This window comes from Chroicocephalus ridibundus, chromosome 2 (genome assembly GCF_963924245.1).
Source record: "Chroicocephalus ridibundus chromosome 2, bChrRid1.1, whole genome shotgun sequence".
In the NCBI taxonomy this organism is placed as follows: domain Eukaryota; kingdom Metazoa; phylum Chordata; class Aves; order Charadriiformes; family Laridae; genus Chroicocephalus; species Chroicocephalus ridibundus.
The window spans coordinates 22,049,696-22,076,136 of NC_086285.1; the positions used below are offsets into that span (position 1 = coordinate 22,049,696).

A 26,441-nucleotide genomic window follows, 5' to 3' on the forward strand; every position below is an offset into this window, starting at 1 on the left:
GTATTCATAATCTCAATAAAAATGAGGCAACTGTTCATACAGTACCAAACAGTTCAGATTTGATTGTGTGAGCATTTCCCACAACTGTAGTAGAAAAAAATGTTAGTATGACATATTGTGATCCATTTCTCCAGAGGAGAACCCGTTTGATGTGAAACAACGTTCTTTGAATCTGATACTACAGATGCTGTTTCTTGATACCTCTTGTAAAACCAAAATTGTACAGTATTCAGATTAAAATGATCTGCTAAGATACCTGCCAATCCTTGAAATATCAAAGGATGTAGGTCCCTCATATCCCAAAGGTATTATGCTTGAAGTATTTTTTTCAGCCTTAATACATTCTTTTCATATGGAAAACAGGAGAATTTTATTATGCTTTTAAAGACAGCTGCTTTCTGAGTTATTTTAAGAAATTCACTAACAGCTCTTTTTATTTTCTATCATATGATTTCAGATTAAATAATAGTAATTTAAAATCCCTAAAAGCCAAGGACTAGAATTAAATTATTACCTTCTTGTTTGCTTTCTTAGCTGATGAGCTGCCAAAAGTATTCCAAGTAATAACAATTCACAGCAGGCACAGTTATTTATGATAATTATATTTAAAAAACTACCATACTTACTGCAAATAGTAGGGCTCTCATCTGAGTTGTCTGCACAATCATTTACAAAATCACACAAATTATCCTTTGGGATGCAGTACTTGTTGGCACATGTGAATTCCTCTGATGTGCAAGGTCTGTCTGGGATGAGCAAAGGGGAACAATCTTCAAAGGTAATGTCATCCACTGCCACGTCTCCCATGTAACTGACACCACGTTTTGCCCTGAAAACAACCTAATAAAAATTATGGAGCTATTACAGTAAGACATGGTTAAGATATACAAAAGCTTATACATGCAACATGAACAGAACACAGACTATGACAGTCCTTGCGAATCTTGAAATAGGAAGCGGTCAGTTCTTACGGTCATAGCACAGCCCTATGAAAGTTTGTACTACTGCTTGTACAGATTTGTCGCTACAGTTATTGAAGGACCATCTTCTACTATCAACCATGTACAGAAAAGGGGGGGAAGAAAATGAGCAACAAAGCCCGGTACTAGTCCCCACTTCTCCTGAATTAATAGCAAGGCTTCCATCTACTTCTGCAAAGTAAGCATGAAAAAGACTAGCCCGAGTCATTCACCAGTTATTCTCATTAATGCAAAAAGAATGTTAAAGTTTCATTAAAAGCCATCCAAGACGGAAGTACCAGAGAATGTAACACATTTTTAAATTCGTTTCTGGCTGTTTCTAGGTTTTTTTTTATAGAGATACAACTAAGCATGGTATACCCATGACTAAGTATCTCTAAGAGGCTTAGGAATCAGCTCCTATTTCAAAGCGAACATCATGCTCAAGACTCTTTTTTCATAAACCAGATGTAATACTGCTACACATTAAGGAGAAGGAAGCGGAATAGTTTATCCTGAATTGGATTCAAGGATAGAAAGGCTTCTCCATCTTAAAAAAAGTATATCAGTCTGAGATTGAAGGGGAGTGAGAAACTTCCAAAACCTTGTGGTCAGCTCAGATAACTGATCGGCCAGCCAAAATTATTTTGTTATTCAAAAGGGGAGGTACACTATGTGTATGAAGCAAAAAGGGAAATGAGGAGGTGAAGAATGCATAATATAAAAGTACCTAAAGCCAGCTATGCAGAGAGCACATAACATAGGAATATATACCTGAAAATTTGAACGAATTCCTAAAAACACTTCTGCTCTGTTCCACTGGGGACCTTGGCTGCCACTTTGAGTCCACAGTTTAGAAGTCTTGTTACGGGTTTTACAGAGTACCTAAAAAGGAAATAATTCTAGGTCACAAAAAATCTTTTTATTACCGACTCACTTTAGGTTCCTTAATTGTATACAAAAATACGAGAGTATCTTGTACAACTTATCCCTATACCATCATTAAATATCACAGAATAATAGATTTCTGGAGTTGGAAGGGACCCAAAAGGATCATCAAGTCCAACTCCCTGCTCCTAGCAGGACTACCTAAAAATAACCATATGACTTTGAACATCATCCAGACATTCCTTGAACTCTGACAGGCTTGGTACCGTCACCAGTTCCCTGGGGAGCCTGTTAGAGTGATAGACCACCCTCTTAGTGAAGAACCTTTTCTTAATGTCCTATCTGACTCAAAAGGATTTTCCAGTGTAAACAACTATTCTAAGAAAATAATGCTTCAGTGTTTTCTTATCTCCTCATAAGTATAATCAGTCCAGAATCTTACCTGGACTAACTTATCCCATTAATTTATCCAGAGTGGCTAGCCGCAAATAAAAATTGCTCATTAATGGATTGGGATCCATTTGTAAAAAAAGGAAAAAACACTAACAACAAGAGTTACTGAAAAATGTATTAATTTTTTCTTCTACAAATAAAAAACTTGTTATTTTCTTCTAAAGACCAAATTTTATCTGATTGGACAGTGGAAGACTCTCAAATACCCTTACCCCTGTGAACAGTCACTGAATTGGGCAAAGATGAGACTTTTTGACCTGAGCACGAAGTCCTAAATATGTTTTGCTCCAACCTCTTGGGCATCCAAATTCAACTGAGCTGAAAGATGGGTGTTTGATGAAGTGTATCAACCTGTGTCTCCAGCCAGTACTCGCAGAGCTAAATATCAGTTCACCAGTTGCCTGAACCACTTCTGCTTTCAAGGATTTATTGCTACTCTGTGTAATCTTCTTAGGGCAGCCCAGGCATTTTTCATCTTAATGAAAGAAAAAGGATTTTTTTGAAAATTTATGCAGTCCTGTGAGTGTATATGATATTGCATAACAGGTGGGCTCTGCCAAGCAAAGAGAAGATCCTCACACTGAAGAGCTTTCACTCCAGAGGAGCAAGAGAAACAGGTGTAATATATTAAATGGAATAGAAAAAACAAAGTGACAGCTGGCTTTATAGACAAGAACTGCCTGCAGAAGACATGAGTTCTAAGGGGAAAAAATAAATTGGAGAGAAACAGGGATTAAAGATATTATTTGTGAGAATAAATGGTGCTAAATAAGAAAAGATTTTTCTTACGCTCACATACAAATTATATATTTCTTTGACTATAGATATAAATGTGTGTGACTGTCGACACGTACATACATACATAATTTTACATACACTGTGAGTTACTTACTGAATTATAAACCCAAGTCCTTCATCAGAAATTCATAGTTTCTATCATATCATGCTAAAGGTTATAATTTTAGAGTTAAACATGCCCATAAATTTATTTGCTATCAAAATCCAAAGCTTCCATGTGCCCTCATGCAATTTAAAGCCCTATGCATTTCAATTACAATACAAGTTATTGAAAAAGCTCACCTAATACTTTGGTAGAGTTACCCATGCCAAATCAGAGGGCAGAAACCAGAGAAAAATGGTTTCAACTAATATTCAAACTGAGGTGGCCCAATAAAGCCACAGCTAATCAATGCTTAAGAAAGCCATAAAACCACAGGAAGACAGACATTCATGCAGACAGCAGGAAAGTCTTCAATGCATCCTACATGACATTTGACAGCATGGACGCAGACTAACATGCAAAAAAATCCAACCTTGTGAATTAAATAAAAATGTGGTAGTCTTGGGGGAAGAGATGGATAAAAGGCCTTTAGTGATTTTTAAGCACAGAAAGATTCACATTCATATAGTACTTAGCACCTTTAGAAAAAAATAATGAGAAATTACATAAGTAATTTTATATTCTGAGCTATTTTATATTCATTATTAATTGCTTAATTAAGCAATTAAAAGTGCTAATTACATACAATTTTAAAAATGCAAATGTTTCATGATTTTCCTTTGGTACATCTTAAAATCAATTAAGCTATAACTGAAAAAAAAAAGTTAAGGAATAGAGGGAAATTGTAGTTCCCTGTGTTGAAACTGAGAAAAAATTAATATCTACATGCATTTGCCCTTTTTGGTCGTAATACTGGGCATGGTTCCATACAATTTGCTGCTAATTTCTACAAAATACTCTGTAGACTTGACTCCAACTAACATGGGTTCCTACACTCTAAAGAAACCCAGAACAATGGAGTACATGCAAACAAGTCTCAAAGCAAATTGATCTGTCCCAAGTCTTAAAACTAAGGACAAATCATATTTATACTCTGATTTCCCATTAAATCTGATAAATTAAAATTTGACTACTTGCCAAGCAGCCTAGAAAGATCTTTACTTACTTGAGAGAAATACAGTGATATCTTCAAAAATTGTTTAAGAAAAATTCAAGAAAATGCAAAACGTGCTTCCTCTGAATATCTATCAAGTCACATGCACGGGGTGAAGGACAACACATCTTAGATTTCCATTCTCATGTCAACATATATTTTAATTTCATCTTTGAAAGATTTGAATTCTACCAGCTTTTTGTTATAGTTGCCTTTTGTTATTCAGAGTAACCAAGCTAGTGAGAATTTATTTGTACAATTAAATTCACACATATTGGCTACACCCAATTTGATACAGGTGATTGGGCAACTTATCCTGAGGGTTTTTTTCAATCCACTTCAGATGCTGTAGTTATTGTGTAACATTCATGGGAAATCCTGTTATGATTACTCAGATGCGTGGCAAAAAAATTGTTGAGAACAGTATTGCTGTTTTATTCATCCACTTTATAGTCAGTCATTTAATCTACAAGCTGCTGAATTTCCTTTACAGAAGTCCTTTTATTTAACTGTAGTGAAGAAAAGGGTATGGGTAAGCAAGTTTGTTACGGTTATGTCCTAGTAATATTTCAATGCTGCTTACATTAATATAATTAACCTCTGAAAGATATATGTTAAGCTTTCAGAGGAATAAGCTGTTTATATACAATTTTACAGCAAATTTTATTACAATTACTTCTTTTTTTCATGTTCCCACATTCAGCCAAAGACCTCGATGTCCATATATCTACTGATGCTTTTCAGTGTCAAAGGTTATTGTGCAGCACAAGCATTTTTCTTGTATGGAAGTTCCAGCCACAGTATATTTAGAAAGGCCACAGTTTTTGATTATTGTAGAAAGTTACATTTTCCCCAGCTTACTTGAGCTAACGCTTCCTGCAGATCATAACATATTGAGAGCAGTGAAGTGCTAGCAATTATTTGTTTTCATTTATTAGCAGCCTAGGCTTTAATGAAACTAAATGACAAGGCATGAATTTTCTCACAGCAATTTCAGGCAGTAAAAAAACCCAAGCAACCCGGAACACAGAACATCTCCGCACCTCCAAAGAACCTATTGTTGAACCATTCATGTGGTTCCAGAACACAATTTTGCATTTGGGCCCCGTAAGGGAGATGACTGGGGTAGCGATGTCAGCGATGTCACCAAATTCTCCATTCGAGCTGTCTGCAAACAGATACCAGCCTTCTTCAGTACACCTGCTCAGAGAGAAAAGTTTTTCTTTATTAAAACAGAACTTTTAATCAAAATAAAATTCTAAAGTTAAAGTGGTACTGTCTCCTTATACAGATATAGCGTCTTCTGTCTGGGTATCTGGATGCCTTTTAGTTTATCAGTGTGTAGCCTGAATCCCAAAAAGCCCTTGAAAAGGCAGTTAGTATTTTTATATCAGAGATTGGCATGACAAAATACAGAGCTGAAGTCAGCCTTGACCCACAGGATCATATAGGTGAGGGCTGGAGGGCCTCTGGGTGTTGTGCCCCCCACCCTCCTTTCCTCAGGGAAATCAGAAGGTTTAAGCCTGGCTTGAAGTCAAGAAAATCCAAGATACTGAGTGAAATTCTTTCTCCTGAGCTGCTGGGAAAGATGCGGCTGGCTTTGCAGTAAGCATCAGACTCTGTGTGTACAGAAAGTCCAGAAGTGCAGTTTTAGTATTTTGTGTGCCTTAAGATTTGGCTCCTGAAAACCTTGCTTTTCAAAATAAAAAACTGATGTTCACCGAAGATAAGATTCTATTCTTTTTAGTGGAGCTGATACACACTCAGTGCTTCTCAAAAGAAAGAACCTTTCCAACAAGGGATTGCAAACCTGATGATGGGAACTACGTTTTTAGAAAGGTCTTGGCATTAGGCATTCCTTGTTTTTCAGTTTTCCTGTCTGGCCAAGCTCTGAGCAACCGCTCCATAAAGTTGCACCACTGCAACTGTGAGAAAGCAGTGACCGTGCCCAGGAAGCACTGCCAAGGGAAACGCGGGGTGCCCAGAGGGTGTTCACAGACTGAAAGTCCTGCTGAATGGGAAGAGTCAGGGCTTCAATGATACGGATTTCAAGAACTTTTTTATTTTTTTTTTACTAGCCCCCTCTATAGTTTTTATACTTAGAGCAGTCTAAAGGACTAAAAGACTTTGGTGCCTGTGGTAAGAACTCAGTTTGATGCAGTCTTTGCTGCAGCAGCCCCACAGTATTAAACAAATATTATGAAAGCTAATTTTTCAATGATCAAGTGAAGTTTCTTTGAAATCTTGTAAAAAAATTGTTTCTTTAAAACATTTTATAAAATTTTTAAAAATATCTTCACTATTTATCTAGACACAATTTACAGATTGTGGTGCGTATATTGAACTCGACATGTACTGATCTGTGTGATAAAATAACTATGAATTTGACACATACAGGTTTATCACTGCAAAGTTACAAAAAAACCTCATAGGTTACATTTACCGTATAGAAAAATTTACACTCAATAATCACAAAATACTTTAACACATTAATCAAGGACAGTCAGGTACTCTGGAAATCAAGGAGAGACTGAATTACATGTATATTCATTCACTTTAAGAATAGCATGGTCTATCTACTATAGCACATAATAAAAAGTAGGCTAGAAACAGATAAAATTTATCCCTGTACTCACACAGCAATTTCCTCTGAGGATCTGAAGTCTGTTAATTAATTCACTCATCCTTATAATCACGTATACAGCAACTTGTTTCTAACATGACCAGTGACAGATTGATAGACTACAAACAGCCTGATCTTCTTTTTGCCCAGGGCAAAAAAATTCATAGGGTATCTCCTTATTCTTCCTATAACCTGTGGTTGAGCTTAAGAATATATTCACATGAAAAGAATTTTCCATCTCTTTCTCTTTCTTAATGTTTAAGACCATTAAATCTTTGCTTCATAGGAGAATTAAAACCTAGCAATAGCCATTGACACAAAACAGCCCTTCAAAAATCCATGCGAATCAGTGGCTGGTTCATTGCTTGTTACGCAGAGTACTGCTTCTGCCTCCCCTGGTGTCACACCAGAGAAAAAAAAAAAAGATAAAAAAGTCAAGTGCTGTATCCATGGGAAACTACAGAAAATATTATGGTAGATGAAAATAAAAGACAATTTTGGTAGTTATAAAACATTTTGGTGCAGAAATCCCAGGGTATTTCCTGCAGCACAGCTAAGTGTAGTTCTAACACTTCCGTGGGTCAGAAGTGGGCTGAGCACTTTTACTAGTTATTCAGCCACAGTTCAATCCTGTAAACATTACACGTTTCTCAGAGGTTTCCCAAAACCTTATCTAGCATGCAAGAATGAGAGAATCATTGGATTATTCCCATAATTTCTCTTTAGCTAGCAAAGATGATTCTCAGCTCTAAACTATTAATACATTTGTTTTATTTAAAGAGAAATAGCAAAAGATCCCGTAAAATGAAGGAACTCATGCAGGAAAAGATAACATTCTGCAGAGAGTTTCTTACATGTTAATTGAAGAACATGAAGTGCATATGATTCAGAATTAAAAAATGAAAACTTTTATATACAAAAAAAAAATCAGTGGTGTGTGGGATGGGTCATCTATGCAAATTTGTTTAGGTAGAAATCAAATACATACAGGAACCTAGTGGTCATAATCAGAGTTAACATTTCTAGTACCACCCGTAAAATAGAATTAGCTACTCAGCAGTATTGTAATCTTCCTTTCCTATAGAAGAAACATCCGGTAGTTTATAGCAAAATTTTCTCTTTCTAAGCCACATACAAGTAGATATTTTTGAATGAGGAACAATATGTTTTTAAAATAAATCTTAAAATGTGGGGCAAACCTTCATTTGGTGTAGGTCAGACATTTTACAAGTAAAATCACTGTGGAACTGGTGATAAAGCCAAGAGGAACCAAAGTCAGTCTGGTGGGATACTAGGGGAAGAGTAGTGTTCTGGGGAAATCTGAATCTTCTCCACACTGTTATTTTTCTTTTCATTCAGAAGCAGATGAGAGAAGTGCCACTGTCCTGGCAATTCAGACATCTTTATAACTACTGCATGCATTTACATCATCCTTGAGACAGAAGCATTGATATTTGGAAGTGAACTATTGCAGAAAATAAGAACAAAATAGAGTAAGGTATATGCAAGCCTTCGGGCAATTAGGTAAAAATAATCCCAAAATAAAAAGCTATAGAGCATTTCTGTTAGAACAGAAATTTATTAGGCTTCTCCTAATAAACTGCATATATGGTAAGTGATAATTGAAAACACTGAAAACTACATAGTTACAGATGTTTCAAGCGAGTCTGCATTTGGAACATTCATTTATTTCCCTCTTTTCTGCTGAAAAAGCTGTTATTTCGATGTAGCGTTTTTTGGTTTCTTTTTTTCTTTGGTGCTGAGTATTCTACCAGAGTCTTGCCTGGTTCAGGTTTGCAAAAACATTTAAAAATTCAGAGTTTACTCTGCTACAGGGAACTCATACCTTCAGTGGTCCAAGAGCGTCAGCACAATATTTACAATAGCATTCAAGAGGGCTGTAAGAAGCAGAATGATAAAGAGCTCTGAAAAGCAACAGCACTTACAGCCCTCATGCTTCCCAGAGTATTCAGTGTTACGTCCAGGCCTCTCAGTGAGATTAGTTTGAAACAGTGGTAGGGTAAAATCATTACTATAATGAAATTCAAACATCCATCTCTTATTTGGCATCTTCCATCAGATATGTCTTTGTCCTGAAGGCAGACCAAAATCACTTCTCTATGTAGATACTACTGGTCCCATAGAGCATCCTAAGAAGGCAAGGGTCACTGCAAGTTTTTCACCTTTGTTTCAGCGTTTCCTCTAATGTTACATTTAAAACCAGCAAACCAGATTAAAGTGCCCTGTATGATACACTTCACAGAGTGCTAGCCATTAAACATGGTGGCAGTATGTGATTACAAGAATATTAAGGACATGTGGGAAAGTAAGGGGAAATGGAAGGATCAGAAGGGGCTGGATAAGTGGGTGTAGAGCATCCTTCTTCACCTTCACTCCTACCATTCAGATTTTTACACTTAAGACTACAACACTGACATACTTCTGACCTATCCATGTTGTTGTTTAAAAGGAAAGCTTTCTTCTACTGTCTGTAGCTGATATTAACTTGCACCATGTTTGTTCACAGAGCAAAAACAATCTGTCTTGAATTCTTTGAGCTGTCTGGCATAGCAACCCGTGTGGAATTTACAGGTAGATGTACGTTCTATAGAGGGAAGAGTTTGAAGAAAGCAATAAGAAATCACTCTGTTTGCGTATAGTTTACATGCTAGAGTACCTTCTATGGATATATCTTTTGTAGCAGAGCCAGTTAACATACATGCAATCGTCTGTTCAGTTTGTCAAGCTGTGACTTCATAGAATCATAGAATCATAGAATCATAGAATCATAGGGTTGGAAGGGACCTCTGGAGATCATCTAGTCCAACCCCCCTGCCAGAGCAGGGTCACCTAGAGCAGGTTGCACAGGAACGTGCCCAGGTGGGTTTTGAATGTCTCCAGAGATGGAGACTCCACCACCTCTCTGGGCAGCCTGTTCCAGTGCTCTGCCACCCTCAGGGTAAAGAAGTTCCTCCTCATGTTTAGGTGGAACTTCTTATGTTCCAGTTTGTGCCCATTGCCTCTTGTCCTGTCCCCGGGCACCACTGAAAAGAGCCTCGCCCCATTGTCCTGACACCCACCCTTTAAGTATTTATAAGCGTTGATAAGGTCACCCCTCAGACGTCTTTTTTCCAGACTGAAGAGACCCAAATCCCTCAGCCTTTCCTCATAAGAGAGGTGTTCCAGTCCCCTAATCATCCTCGTAGCCCTCCGCTGCACCCTTTCCAGCAGTTCCCTGTCCCTCTTGAACCGGGGAGCCCAGAACTGGACACAGTACTCCAGGTGCGGTCTCACCAAGGCAGAGTAGAGGGGGAGGATGACCTCCCTTGACCTGCTGGCCACGCTCCTCTTGATGCACCCCAGGATGCCATTGGCCTTCTTGGCCACAAGGGCACATTGCTGACTCATGGTCATCCTGTTGTCCACCAGGACTCCCAGGTCTCTTTCCACAGAGCTGCTCTCCAGCAGGTCAGCACCCAACCTGTACTGGTGCATGGGGTTGTTCCTCCCCAGGTGCAGCACCCTACACTTGCCCTTGTTGAACTTCATAAGGTTTCTCTCTGCCCAGATCTCCAACCTGTCCAGGTCTCTCTGTATGGCGGCACAGCCTTCCGGTGTGTCAGCCACCCCACCCAGCTTGGTGTCATCAGCAAACTTGCTGAGGGTGCACTCTATCCCCTCATCCAGGTCATTGATGAATATGTTGAACAGGACTGGACCCAGTACTGACCCCTGGGGAACACCGCTCGTCACTGGTCTCCAACTAGACTCTGTGCCCCTCATCACAACCCTCTGAGCTCTATCTTTCAACCAGTTTTCTATCCACCCCCCTGTCCATTCATCTAACCCACACTTCCTAAGCTTCCCTATGAGGATGCTGTGGGAGACCGTGTCAAACGCCTTGCTTAAGTCAAGGTAGACCACATCTACCGCCCTCCCCTCATCTATCCATCTAGTCATGCCATCGTAGAAGGCTATCAGGTTAGTCAGACATGATTTCCCCCTGGTGAATCCATGCTGAGTACTTCTGATAGCTTTCCTTTCCTCCACGCGCCTTGAGATGACACCCAGAACGAGCTGTTCCATCATCTTTCCAGGGATGGAGGTGAGGCTGACCGGCCTGTAGTTCCCCGGCTCCTCCTTCTTGCCTTTCTTGAAGACTGGAGTGACATTGGCTTTCCTCCAGTCCGCAGGCACCTCGCCTGTTCTCCAGGACTTTTCAAAGATGATGGAGAGCGGCCCAGCAATGACTTCCGCCAGCTCCCTCAGCACTCTCGGGTGCATCCCATCAGGGCCCATGGACTTGTGAATATCTAGATGATCTAATTGGTCCCTCACTCGCTCCTCCTCAACCCAAGGGAAGTCGTCTTCTTTCCCTGTTACTTTGTTCAATGCCTGGGACTCCTGAGGGCTGGGCCGAGCAGAAAAGACCGAAGCAAAGAAGGCATTCAGTAACTCTGCCTTCTCCACATCCTCCGTCACCATGACTCCTGCCTCATTCAGCAGTGGGCCTACAACTTCCCTGGTCTTCCTTTTGCTTCCAATATACTTGTAGAAGCTCTTTTTGTTTTGCTTGATGTCCCTAGCCAGGTCTAATTCCAAGGCGGCCTTGGCTTTCCTTGTTTCATCCCTGCACGCTCTGGTGGCATTCTTGTAATCCTCCCAAGGGGTCAGTCCCTTCTTCCACTTATTATAAACTTCCTTCTTCCACTTGAGCTTTTTCTGAAGCTCCCTGCTCAACCATGCAGGTCTCCTGCGTCCCTTGGCCGATTTCTTTCTCTTAGGGATGCACCGATCCTGAGCTTGGAGGAAGTGGTCTTTGAATATCAACCAGCTTTCTTGAGCCCCTTTGCCTTCCAGAGCCCTAGCCCACGGGATCTCTCCAAGCAGTTTCTTAAAGAGGTCGAAGTTAGCCCTCCTGAAATCCAAGGTTGTAATTTTACTTCTTGTTGTTGTTTTGTGGATAGTACCCATGATCCTGAACTCAATCATTTCATGATCACTACAACCTAGGGTGCCCCCAACCTTAATGTCCTCCACCAATCCCTCTGTGTTTGTCAGTACCAGGTCCAGGAGTGCTCCTCTCCTTGTTGGCTCCTGTACCACCTGTGTCAAAAAGTTGTCATCAATGCACTGGAGGAGCCTCCTGGACTGTGCATGCCTGGCTGTGTGGTCTTCCCAGCAGATATCGGGGTGATTGAAGTCCCCCATGAGAACCAGGGCCTGCGCTTGCGAGGCTACCTTCAGTTGTCTGTAGAAAGCCTCATCAGTCTCCCCATCCTGATCAGGTGGCCTGTAATAAACACCCACAACAGTGTCCCTCATATTTGCCTGTCCCTTAATCCTCACCCATAAGCTCTCAACCCGCTCTTCATCCGCCCCTAGTGAGAGCTCGATGCATTCCAAATGCTCTCTCACATAGAGTGCAATTCCACCACCACGCCTCGCTGGTCTGTCTTTCCTGAAAAGGACATAGCCATCCATGACAGCATTCCAGTCATGAATCCAGTCTAAAGTAAAAGATTGCCTAGCCAGCCCACATGTATTTTACAGCAGTAAGTAATATACAGTCAGAAGGTACTCCAAAACTTTCCCTTAACCTATGTTATCACTCTCCCTTACTCTGCTCAGAATTTGTTCTCCTCCTTACCCCTCATCTTTGTTCTTTGAGTGATCTTGAGCCAAGGTAGTAGTTTCTTCATTGTACAGTTAAATCACCTGACCCCTCCTTAAACACCTTTATTTGCTATTCCACAGAAGTAATGCCTTTCTTTGTTTTCTTTTTTATCTTTTTTTTCCAAATGAGACCTCGAGGAGATGATGGTAACAAGTATAAAACAAGATATTGTTCAACATGTGTAAGAGTGAATAAATCTGGCTTTCAACATAGATCTTATGTAAGTGCTGAAATTCAGCAGAATACTTGCAGGCTCCCCTGCCAGTAGCTGCAAGATCTCAGGCTCATTTGGAAAATTATCTCATGGAAAACCTCTTAGCTGGCAACTACAAAACGTGTCATTAAGATCTTGATATTTACCCTTTGAAAATAATTAATTTTACCTCTATACTGCAAGCATTCCCTGTATAGAGACATTCCTTTGCCAGTGTAATAATCCTAATTAATTTCAGAGGGAAATTCACAACACTTTAACGGATATAAAAAATTCAACGTAAGCAACTGAGCTACCTTTCCATACTTGACTTTATTAATACCTTAATTGTAACTATCTTTTAAAAATGTAGTTAGCAAAGAATGGGCATTCATAAAAGAATCTTCACTGTATTTCCCCCCTTCAAATCATTCAGGTGAACACAGGGAATTGAATATACTAAATGGGAATTAGTATTGAGGGAAAGATTAAGTGTTAAAAAAAAGTTGTAGGCCTATCAAAAAAATTATGCCCAGTTTAAAGCTGGTAGTGTTATCAATTATTCTCATGTTGTGAATTACTCATTTCACAGGAGTAATTGTCTGTTGTTGTAATGTCTGAAAGTGGATCAAAAATTTATCAGCTAAACTTTCCTGTACAGAAAGTTCAAGCTCTGATTTAATTAGTTGTTGGACATCTCTCAATTTTTAAAGTGTTAACTCATCTATGTGTCTCTTCTACAAATTTTTTGAGAATCCCTGATTAAGCACTTAAATGGACATAAAATACCCTTTACTCATTGTTTTTCGTTTAGTGTGAAAACTAAGTCTGGTTAGAAAACAAACAACTCCAATTCATTAAAGAGTTCTGGTTTCCTTCCAAATCTCAGCAATAATGAGAAAAACAAACAAGCGAAAAAGGAAAACCAGAGAGGGAAATTTCAGTTTGCTTAGGGGGATAAGCATCCCAATGATTAGCACGCCATACTAAAATTTGAAATTCAAAATGCAGCAGCTCCTACATTCCCTTCCATTTTCCTGGATATATGTGTCCATAAATCCTGTGCAGCATCTATATAGCAAATCAGAGTCCCATAGACATGTTGGACCTCTTGCGCATTTAAAGCATTATTCTTCGGCTCCCCAATACCATCTGTCCAGGATTTGCCAAGTCAGTGACCTTTCTATACAGGACCTCTTCTCTGCAGAGAGAAACCCCAATCTAGTGGTCAAAACCCCAGTATGGTACTAGATGACCTCCAAAACAAGCACTGTCTTGACGGAAGGGGAAGAATTGTGGGATACTAGACATATCAGGAAATTGTGGACCATCAAAGCTCAGGTTGATGGTTCGAATCAGACAAGACAGCAGCTTCAGTTTGCATTTATCACATCCCATGCATCCTTTTTCAGGGCAGTGGGGCTGGGGGAGCTCTGTCTCTATCTATTCCCTTTCTTCCGAGAGCATAGGTAACCAGCTGACAAAAGTTTTGCCAAAGTTAACATATTTGCAGAATTTTAGGTTTAGATTAGCTAAGATTTCCTCGTTAGAAAACATTTCATCAAAAGATTTCTGTGAAAATTTTTTAGATTATTGTTTCATTAGCTAAGAGAGAGTTAAATTCTCCCCTATTTCTTCCTAACAACCATATTTATGAGAAAAGATTATATTGGTGTCATTTTTGTCCCGTACTGTGTCATCAGGGTATAGTATTGGTATTTCAATGCCTTATGTATTTGACACAAGATGGTTGTAAACTGTGATACTTTGACCTTTCCACCATGCTAACTTCATTTTATGTTGAATCCTATTATTTCTTGTTTATATTGTCAGAAAACAGATGATACAAAAGTTCTGCTAAAAAATTTAAGGAAGTATAAAACCAAAAGTCTCTATTAAAAATCTTTAAAAAACACGCTAACCTTTCGTATTTTCTAGCATTAGCAACAAAGGTTGCAATAGAAACATAAAGCATCCAAAAGTCATCATTATTAGAGTATTCCTAAGGAAACAGGCAAAAATACAAGGAAGGCTTAATCTTTGGTTTTGTATGTGTCCATATAGAGTCTAATGTAACTACAATATATTAACTGCAAAATGGGAAAGCCAGGTACACATTGTCGCTATAGCACTGTTTACTTGAAATTTGGCTTTAAGGTGGGAAACTGCTGAAAGGTGGGTAGAAGTGACAGAGAAATATGATAAAGTATTATAGAAATACACTGAAAGAGTTATATTTCTGAAAAAAAAAAAAAAAAAACAAAAACGGCAAAACCCTAACAGTTTCCCCAACACTGACTGCATCTGGCTGTAAAAATTACAAAAAGATGCTGAAAAATTTCAGAAGTGAAAAAGACTTTAATATTCAAGCACTCATTCAAGAAGAAATTTATCACCTCCTTTATACTCTGGGTAACAGCTACACTGACCATTATGCCCGTTGTTTCAGCCAGAAGGCAACATGGGATGTAGGAAGGAGAGGGCAGTCTGTGAACAATGGCCAAGGTTTTACTCAAGATGTATAATGACTGTGAATTTGAATTAAATGCGGCAGAGCACACTTCTTCAGGAAGCTTGAGAAGTCTTACAAAGAGAAAGAAGGAGAATGAGAAAAAAATACCTTGTTTCTTTAGTATCTGTATACACTAGATATTCGGTCTCTGCACCAGAATTAGTTTTACTACTCGTCCTTCTGTAGATAATATGGGATGGTCTGTTATAGATCATAACATATGAACAGATCTTTTACAGCCCCTGTCTTGCAGTGATTCACATATAACATATTCATTGGCTTCAACAGGGTTCTTTCCTTGAATAAAGGATTGCAGCTGTGAGGATATTATTGCAGAAAAAGAATCTATATGCAAAATTAAAATGTCATAAAATGTGTAACTTTCAGTAATCTCAAAGGGCAATAAGAACTCCAATAACCTAATTAATTGTACTGTATCAGAGAAAGATTTTCTCCACTGAACACTTCTAACCACTTAACTATTAATAGGTTTTAAATAGTCAGTAGCTCAAATCTATATTTAACAACTAGAAAGAAAAACAAAAAGGAAGTTTTATTTCTTCAATTAAATTTAAGCATTTCTGTAAATATTTTTAAAAAATTAAAAAGGAATTGAAAGCAAACAGTGATCAGGAAAGCGGATCTTTGGTTACAGCAATATGTGATAAATTTAATTTCAAAAGTGGTAATTCCAAAAATAATGTTCTTTTATTGTGATTTGAAACATATATTTCAGCTAGTAACCTCCCATCCCCATTAATATTTAACATTAATGTGTAATAAACTCAGAATCATAAAAGTAACACGATTCTCATGACATAACAAAGTAGATGTAAATTTTTTGGAATACTGCTTTGAGAAAGGATATAATAGAGCAATTTCCTATTGCAGAAGCCATCCTCTAGCTGTGTTTACTGACAACTAACTGGAAATTGCTGGATGCCAACAGACCTAGTTGTTGAGCGCTAGAGATAAATTTTTCTATCTTGAGCATCTAAACTTTGGCACACAAATACAGGATCGATCTTCAATGGATAATTCAAACTGAGCAAAAACAAAGGTGCATAATACACTAAAGCAGTAGCAACATAATGAAATACGTAACTGGACACTGTGATTAGAAAGGTGCTCCAAAGAAAATCACCACAAATGTGAGAAGGAACTCTTGCACTAAATCAAAGTGTGTTATACTTATTATCACACTCTAAGAGTCAAAATTCCAAAAGAAACTTGCTATCTTTGACCATGATACAAGTGTAACACGTAAATCTTTGTGTACAATTTGATGCCTTGTTTTACATAATAGATATGAATTCCAGGAAAAAAAATATATGCTGGTAAATTTCACTCACATGCAATGATTAAATTCTTCACAGTTTAATCTATTTTCATTATGAGATCAATCCCATGCTTTAGCATCCTAATATGCAGAGCTAAGAACCAGTTTGAGTTCATTCTCTTTCTTCATACAAAATTAGGTTTGATTGAATTACGGTTACTTGAAATGAAATAGTTATTTGACATCAACCTGCAAATAATTTCTGACCATTAGCTTACTCTTAAAAGTAATCAGTATTTTATGACTACATATTTAAGTTGGACACATAACTAATTTGAACACTTTTCCTCTCCAAGTGGATGGTGCAAAACTTAGAATTACTTTTTCAGCACTTTTCAACCCAAAATTTTTTTTTTCTAAAAAAGAATAATTATATTTGCTTCAGTTTCATTAAACACACAGTACAGGGATTCCTCTTACAAAAATATGAAAAGTACAGTCTTTTGTGTTTAGTTTTTAATGACCGTATTGCTTCAGGTGATACTAATGTGTATTCTTTATATTACTGTGATAGCTGTGTGCACTTACAGATTGTTTTTCCACACACATTCGTCTGAGCTTTGCCACTAACGACATAAGCAGACACTAACAAATGGATTATGACCAAGTCAAAAGATTATATTAACCTGAAGTCTGATAATACTCCAGATTTCATTACTGAAGAAGGCTCATTTCTTGTAAGTGCTGGTGGGGTCACCTGATACTCAAAGTTGAATTTATGGTCCCAGTTCTAAAGCGACAAGAGGAGGGTGGAGAAACCTTATGCACAATATTACAGTGGGATTCTTCTCAGACTGTACTGCAACCACAAGTAATCGTCACTTTTTTTTTTTGTTTTTTGCTGTGTGGAACCAGAGGAAATATTAGATAGTCTGGGAAAGTGTTTTTGAAATTGGTGTGTGTGAGTGAAAGTATGTGAATTAATAATTCTATAAACATATAAAAATGTGTTGTTTATTTTTACCTTATTTCTCTAGATGCCCTCAAATCTTTATTCTGATGAAATCTACACCCGTTCAACTCAAGAATCACAAGAATTGCACGTATAGAAGCACAATACTCATCAGAGCCTGTGATAGATACACTGTAACATGCTAAATTAACTCCTCTTTACAAGGCTGAAGTATCCCCTTCCTTTCACTTTCCATTGCCTATGGTACTTTCAATTCTATAGTACTTTCTTTCCATTGCCCAAGAATATTAGGTGCATATTCTTAGAGACAGCTGTGGAGCCTACAAGGTTTAATGCTGTGTATTTACTTCACTTTGACTAGAGTTCTTAAGCAAGACCAATAGATAGACACATACATTTGTCTAAAGTACATAATACTATTAAGAACAGATCTATGGAGTGTAAAAGTATCACATAAAGCCCATACTTTTCCTCTATTTCTATGTAAGTGTAACTAACTATAGTACTCTCAGGTATCATATATACTTTCCATGTCTAAAAGGCTCATTTAAATGCACCGTCATTAACTTCAGTGTCTTCAAGCAAATCCTGCTTAAGGAATAGTAGTCAGCACAGCCTGAACAGAATGAGACAGCAAGTTCAGCATAAATATACGGTTGTGAAATATGTCAAACTCTTCAGACACACATCCATACAAAATGATAAATACAGAATTGACATATTGAAGCATTTTTTGTGGTGTATTGCAATGAGACTCGGTTTGTGCTTTCAGGAAGGTGTTTCTTCTTAAGAACTTTTTTTTATCCATTTGATTGTAATAATTCTAACAGCTTTTTGTTAATGTCCATCAGTCCTTTAAAATTCATGCCATACATTATAAACATGTTTAAGCTGCTTTTGGGATTATGTCCAAAAAGTAGAGGCTCCGATTACATGATAAAGACTTAGAGATTTATTTTTAAATAAATTCATATGGTAAATCCATTGCTCTATGTGTGCTGTTAATTACTGTATCACTTGCTAAAAGTTCAAAAGAAGCAGAAATCTCCCCTGTAAGGGTTTTGACAAAGAAATTTAAAGTAGAAAGCACATCTAAACTGTGCAGAGTATATTCTGAATAAGGCTTTACACAAGAAACCAGAATTTTATAAACTAATCTTAATTACTTGTTGTAGATTCATCTGGCAGTATTATTCAGTTATGAGAAAAAGAATACAAATGGCGAAGCAGACTTGGTTGGAGTTCAGACTGGAAAATTGGTGCACATTAACTTAAATTCAGTGCTTCAGATTATTTAGGGATATAGTGTAATAACAGCAGAGTAGAGATAAGCGAGGTGTAACCACTCAAGTCCTTGCTTAGCACACCAGGACAATTTTGAGCGCCATGCTGAGTGCCACACTCCCATATTATGGCAATCGGAACCAGTGGTAGCTAAAATTGGGCTGGAGCAGGCATATCAACATCAGCTCTAATCACACCTGAATTGCAGCGCTGACACACAGGTTGTTTTCAGGGGAACGCGCACAATGCTGAATGAACCACAAATGTGATGAAGTACATCGAATCCTTCTCTCACTAGCTGAGCAGAACAACATTTTTGAAGTAGCAAAAACCGTTAAAAAAAATTAGATTTCTTGCTCAGAAAAGACATGATCACTGCATGCCCTGTGTTGCGCATTTGCAAATCTCTAAACCCTCTAAACTGTAGGCATGTCCTTTAAAAGTGCACAGATGCGTCTTTAGACCTACACAAAGTGTTGGGTCCTTTAAAAGCAAGAACTGTATCATTGGTTTGAGGCTACCTTAAAATAGCAGAAGGCTAAAATTACAGAGCAGCTGATAACAAAAACTAAAGCCTAATAAACTTAACGTCCAACTAATGAGCCTTTATAGTTGAACAGTAGAGCACCAATTAGTATGTTATTAACTGGTCTAATCCCCCTTTCTTTTTTTTTTCTTTTTTTTTTCTTCTGTCAGCATCATTGTTCTCAGAGAACCTCTGTTCAAACTCTCTCAAGATTTACCAATGGCATTTAAAAGCATTTGTGGCATACCAACCAACACACAAAGCAAATGGCATCAAAGATGAAAGATTCCATGTTTTGATCATAATACAACAGTCAGTGACTGTTAGTTGGATTTTCTCCATTGGAGACTTTTAGTCGGATGGCTTCTAACTGACACAGGGCTGAGATTAATTCATGGTGTTTCCATGGCTCATCTGAACCTGTCATATTCTGTCATATCTCCGTAAATTCTGTGAGGCTGAAGGCAAGAGGAAACAAGAGGAATGGGTTCCTTCCCAAATAACCAAGCTCGAGGTGAAAAAGCCACCAAAACTTCCTATCACAATGGGCATTAGTTTTTATTAGCAATTTTCTGTGTTACAGATTAGTATAAAATAGTGTGTTACTGTAGAAAACGCCTCAGTAACTGTATTTTTTGTAGCATCAAATGTCTAATATCTACAGTCTTGTTTCTTGCCTTATCATTCACCCTGGATATTTACTACCGTGAACAGTAAAGCATTTGATTACCTGTGATGCTTTGTTAATAAACTTAATGAATCACTAACACAAATTACTCCGTATTTCACAACCACTTAGAGAACAAGCATATACTAAGCTGCACCTTGTTCAAAAATGCTGCAGAGGAAAACTTGTTTTCTGAACCTCGGTTATCTTAATTCTTATTCTCTCTGAAACATTCCTAACTAAACAAAAAGAATTCTAGAATAAATTGTCACAGAAATTTTTAATTTTCTGTGAATGACCTAGTCAAGACTTTCAACAAGTCCTTAATTATTGGTAGTAATATAAATACAATAATAAATATAAAAAATAGCAATACATTACTTTGGTCTTCCTGGGTATATAGAAAGACTAAATTTCTGGTTTTAGCAAAATTTTTTGCTGAATCACTTTTATAAGAAAATTTGTGCTGGGCTAACTGTAAGCATCTTCCTGTAACTTCTGCATAACAAGTCACTCTAGAGAAGATATTGTCTCCATGTGAGAGTACATGCACTTTTGAGACACATGTAGGATAAACCCCGTGAAGAAATCATCTTCCAGCCTTTGAATGAGATATCTGCATATAGCACAGAAGTGTCTCAAGGGCTATATCTAAACATCCCATGGACAAAGCTATCCCAATATTGGGAAAGGATATTAAAAGGTTTGCTTTTGGATACAAAGCACTCCTCGAAGCAAGAAGGTGGCTGCAATGAAGAATGAAGTACTTGCATGAAGTATCGGGGGGACTGAGAGCTCCAGCTGTCTTTTTGGTAGCACAAAAGGCAGTTACTGCAGTGACTGGAGGAGGGATGACCTTGGCTCCTCTCTCATCCTCCCGTTTGCAACTCCGTAGTTTGCCTTTGACTTCTGACTTTGCACCCTTCCTTGTAGGCGCTAGGAGGCTGCTGCAGCGATGATTTTCCCTTGGTTGTTCTTATGGGTTGTTTCATGCCAGTCTCAACATTCCTTGCACAACACTTTCCAGGTCATAGTTTATCAGGTCTCTGACCACTTCCCACAAGCTATTCCTTAACCGGATTTAACTATTTTGGAGACTACCTAGTATTTACCCTGTACTCACAAATGGAATGCTCCTTTTATTATCTCTTCTCTGTCAGGCTCAATGGTACAGATTAAGGATGATTTGCACATGCAATACAGTAGAAATGGGTTTCGGTTTTGGTTATATCAGCTAAGTGAAATGCAGTCAGAAAAAAAGAAGTGCCTTCAAGTAGTTAAATTCAGCTTTCTCCTTTCCAATGTTTTATGAGTAGCATCCTGTGGGATTATAATTTTTTTTCACCTACTTTGAAGTTCTTAGACTCTCAATTTAAAAACAGTTCTTGACTGATGAAAAAACTGCTGGGCTTAAGTATATTACTTGAAGCCTTTAATTTTTCCTATTTTTTGCTGTGCTAATGTCTGATAATGATTGAAAAGCAGACACAAAAACAAGACAGATGTATTAAACCTATGGTTATCAAGGGAGCTATTTACACAGCAATAATTATCATGTGAGCTTAGAATTTTAGTTCCACATCCTTTTTTGTTTTGATTCATTAGTTTTGATGACAGATTTGGATATGAATTATCACATCAATTAAGTGCCTACAAAGTTTTCAAATAACAGTTGTACCCAAACATCATTAATAATGTCAAAGAATTTGCTACATCACTAACCAGTTTCTCTAAAATAGAAATAAATTTATGGAGTTACCCATTTGCTGGTGTCTATTCTATGCACTTGTTTAAGCCTACACAAATTGATACTTTCATCATTATAGCATTTAGAAACCTAACTGCAATAGAGAATTCCCGTTTGCTAAGTGTAGAAACATGCCATAAGAGCTCTACATTCATACGCGCATAATGGTCTTGTCAGTGCATGATGCCAATGCCGCATAGTTCTTTGCAAAACACATGCCAGCCTTTCTCCAGCTCAAGCCAAGGACTGTCAGGCTGCCATAGCAGACTCCCATGACGACTTCTGTTGCTCCCGCCCTGGGCTTATATACAAACATACAAACTGCTCTTTCCTCCATTTCTGAAGTCATTACTTTCACTTAATTAATGTAATTACAGCTTCAAAGACTCACACCTCCAACTTACAATTCATCAGCCTACATGTGGCTAGCCCAAATACATATTCTGTGGGAAGCAGACGGTTTGAATCTCCAACTATTCACAGGTATTTCTGATGAAAGAACTCATTGTAAGCTGCACTGTCACCCGCTCTTGCATCAGGGTAATCCTGCGTGTTTTATTTTAATTAGCAAACACACAGGATTACAGTATTACAGCTCCTCTCAGCTAACTCCATGGAAATGTGGGGAAAATGGATGAGAAAATAAACCAAAAAATTGTAGGGTTTTAATTCAACAAAACTGCTGCTCTGCATCTCCTGCTGTAATTTGGAAGCACCACGCTCCTGTTCTCTTCTACAGGCCCATAAACAAAGGGAACGGGGAAACAGTACAACCAAATTACATCTCATGTGAAACATCACAACAGCAATACATTTCAGTGTTGCCTGAAAACTGCAATCTCTATGCATCATTTACTTTCTTTTTTTCATCAGTCCTTTTCAATGTACTGCTAGTTGCATTAAACCCTGAAAATATGTTGAAAAACAGTAATACACTTTCAGGTATCGCTGTGCCAATGCAAAACCTGTAGTAGAAAGGCTGTGAGAGGATTTACTAAGCGCACATACAGTGCTGGTATCGGCTAATATAGAACAATTAAATAGCAGTCAATGAAAGATTTGACAGCCAATTTAACATAAATAGTTGCTCTTTTTTATGGAATACACTTCCTATATATAATGTAGAGACACTGAAACAATTAGGTAGCACTGTAATTCTTTTTTGCTATTATTGAATGAGGATTTTTTGGGTTGTTTTCCTTTTTTTTTTTTTTGTAAAAATATTCAGTGATTTTAATGAAATACATAGTGAAACTAATACATTGAGCTGATCCTTTTATAGTGATATAAATGCTCTCAAGCTGAGTAAATGCAATATAATCTCATTTTAAACTAGTAGGAATATTGCAAGGAGTCTGTTGGAGTGGTTTTAATTTAAAGTCGATTTTTGCACTCTGGACTGTTGTCACAGAAAGTAAACATGCCTGTCGCTAGAACTAGGCAAGTATTTTTCTGTTCAGAAGAATGACGCTACACAGAAATTTCCTTATTAGATGAAAATTAAGTTGTATGACATTGAAATTTGTTTCTACTCAATATATTTGCTAATCACCTGGAGAGATTCATTTTACTAAATCTTAACTGTTATTTTCAACTGGAATAATAAATGGCTGTAATGCATTTTTAAAATCACATTCCTTACATTTTTTAGAAAAAAAAAACCAACACAGGTAAACCCGAATCTCTATGGGAAACAGATAATTTTTGCACCTTGAGACAAATCAAGGAATGTCTTTGGGAGGAGTTCGCAATTATCATAGGCAATCTACCTGGAATCAAAATCTAATTTAGAAATCTTCGCTGAGAGAACAGAAATATTTTTTATTTTACTATGAAATTATGTCGTTTATCAGAAAAAATGGTAAAATATCAATTAAACTGAATTTAACTCTACAGTCATTTTGAACTGCTTTAGTTAATTATTAAATGTCAGCAGGATTCAATGGGTCAACAAGACCCGTTGTTGGGGTAACTTGCACTGCTCATCCTTGGGCAAAACTGCTGGGATAACAGCAGCTAGTAAGGTAGAAAAGTGAGCGTACACTGTCCGGGTGAATAAAGACCATCTGAGAAGGTATTTGCCCGAAACTGATCAAGATGAGACCACCATCGACTAAATTAAACAGCCAGTGAATTGCAAAGACCTCTTTCAAACAAAGGAGAAGTCAGCTTGAAAAGAAGGATAGAAGTAGGATGAAAATTTGTAATAGTGGGGAGAGATTGTGGAGTGGAAAGAGCAGCAGCCAAAACCTGTTTTTGACATGCCAGAGGCCATCTTGCTGATGCCACTACCACTTCATAGACCAGAGTATTGTCCCCACTGGATGCTGCAAATAGCCTGCACCTAGGGGCTGGTCTGACAGGGATGCGACAAGGAGGGTTGATTTCTCATGGAATATTTATTAACAGATGATAGGCAGCCATGTCTCCAAGCTTTTTTATCATGAGGGGGAACACGGTTGTACCCCACCCGTCCTCTGGGAGAGGCAGCGTACACGCGTTTCTCTGGATGGGGAGGTAGTGAAACTTTGGGGAATTACTTATAGAAGAGTGTTTAGAAACTTGTACCTGTTTATTAACATTTTGTACTTTGATTCATTTGTTGTATTGATGCTGTTGATCCTGCATATCTACTTCACTGATCGTCAGTTAATTATATGCCATTAATAAATCAGTAAACTGCTTCAGTACTGTGAACTGAGCAGTCTTTCCTCCTGACAATCCGTACGTGGCTAAACTCACACAGTCCAAGAAAGATTCAAGTATCTGAAAAATTGTACTCACGTAGTATGATCAATTAACGGGCAGTGTTTTTCTTGCTCAGGGTAGAGATTTGCCCCTCTTCCAAGTTCCCACTTGAATATGTTTGTGGTACGGATGGAATAATTTCCTGACATCTGTTCCGAGGCTGGTTGATACCATCCACACTGGGTTTTATCCTCAAAGTCGCAGTCTTCCATAACTTTAGAGATGAACAGTGAACATTTCAGGTTTATATAAAAATTGGAAATCATTAATTTATGTTATGATAAAGCAAACAACATGGCATTCAAAAGAATTCAATTTATAGTATCCATGAATACCTATACAGTACTAACATGTACAGTTTTTCCTCTATAGATAAAATATCAATTATATTTTCTATGTTGTTTTCTATTAGGCAGGTTCTAATTTTGGGAATATACCAATTCTTTTGCACCTCAATATCTACCTTCATATGTGTTCTGACCAGCTTTCATGCCATTCTAATAATCTGTTGTTTGCTATTAATAATCTGTTGTTAGCTATACATTGAAACACATGTAAAATTCATCAGCTATGAATCTGCCAGCTGCTGCATGGTTCTTTCTTCAGTCTGATGACATTAAAAACTCATTGCACCTTGCGTACAAAGTCCATGACCAAAACTCTAAAAATCCAAATCAATATTTAAAGCAGTCACTATGATACCTGAAAGCCACATAACAATGCAGCTATTTGGTATTTGTGACAAATACTGAATTGTTATCTTACGAAACAAATATGCAGCTGCCTGTGCCTTAGTTTTTGATTCCTGAGCAACTAGACAAGAAAAGTAAGCTTACTACTGTCCCTTCATCACAATGCATCCCCCTGTAAGAATATTTAGGGGAAAGAAACCCACTTATTTTCCATTTCTGCTATGAATATTTAATCTCCAGTATATCTTCCTGAATATTTTGCAGAAACTTTGTCTAGGTGATCCAAGGTGAGTCTTGGCACTCTCCAGAATTTTGAAACAGATTATTATACTCAAATCTAAGTGACTGCTGCAAGAATTGTGCAGGGAAACAAGAATTTATTTTAACCCACGAAGTTCAAATGCTAGTGTAGCTGAGGTAACTTCTATATCAAGAAATCATAGTGCATTAGGAGAATACGCCTGATGCTTCCTTCCTTGGAGCCTAAAAATGGTAGACTAAGGAGGGAGTGAGTTTTGATTAATAGCTTGTATATGTCCAGTAAGGAAGCGAACCACAGCCAATGCAATCTCATGAGTTACCCATGTAAAGATTTATGACATTCCCTGAGAGTGATGAGTGGCATAGTATTAAGTGTTTATTCCCCCATTCTAATGTGTTTTGTAAACATTATGTTTCAAATGCCTCTGAGAGAGAGAACACCTTCCTGAAAACATATTTCTGTCCTCAGTCAGGACATGCTTAACACTATTCCAGCATTGTCATTCGAGTGATAAATTGCCATCATTGCTGTAGTGATGGGAGACTTCAGACAGTGCAAATATGTAGAAGTGTATTCTCCACAATATTTATCTCTCACAGAAGGAAAACATGTTTTGCAAGATAATGTAAATTTCTGAGGTGGAAAAAAAAAAAAAATTCTATCCAAAGGACTCCACATTTATTTTTCAGGGCAGAATTTCAATGGCTGGTGTTTTTTTGTATTATAGGAAATTATTCAGTGATATATAAATATCAGACTCATTTCTTCCAGAGTTATTCCCACATAAGAAATAAACAGAGGGAGTCTACTGTTACTCTTCCTCATTGAGCCCTCAGCCCTGACAGAGGTGATTGAGTTCCCTACACAATGTGTAAGGAATGCAGAGTTTTGATCTTCAGTGAGAATAGTTTTGCTTGCAGAGTTGATGAGGTCACTGTCTCTAGATGTCTGTCCCTCTCATTAGTCAGCTTTGGTACAGCAGTATTTTCAAGTACTGTGCTTTAAGACTAAAAAAAGTCATCAA

General features: G+C 37.7%; 1 protein-coding gene across 1 annotated transcript in view; it reads right to left on the minus strand.

The window, feature by feature from the left end:
• MALRD1 (MAM and LDL receptor class A domain containing 1) overlaps positions 1–26,441 on the minus strand; it is a 263,637-nt gene that overhangs the window by 155,498 nt on the left and 81,698 nt on the right. The window contains exons 21-24 of the mRNA XM_063323881.1: positions 24,500–24,677; positions 5,278–5,434; positions 1,734–1,844; positions 627–840 (exon numbers count right to left, since the gene is read on the minus strand). Of these exons, the coding sequence (XP_063179951.1) occupies positions 627–840; positions 1,734–1,844; positions 5,278–5,434; positions 24,500–24,677 (660 nt within the window). The remainder of the gene's footprint in view (positions 1–626; positions 841–1,733; positions 1,845–5,277; positions 5,435–24,499; positions 24,678–26,441) is intronic.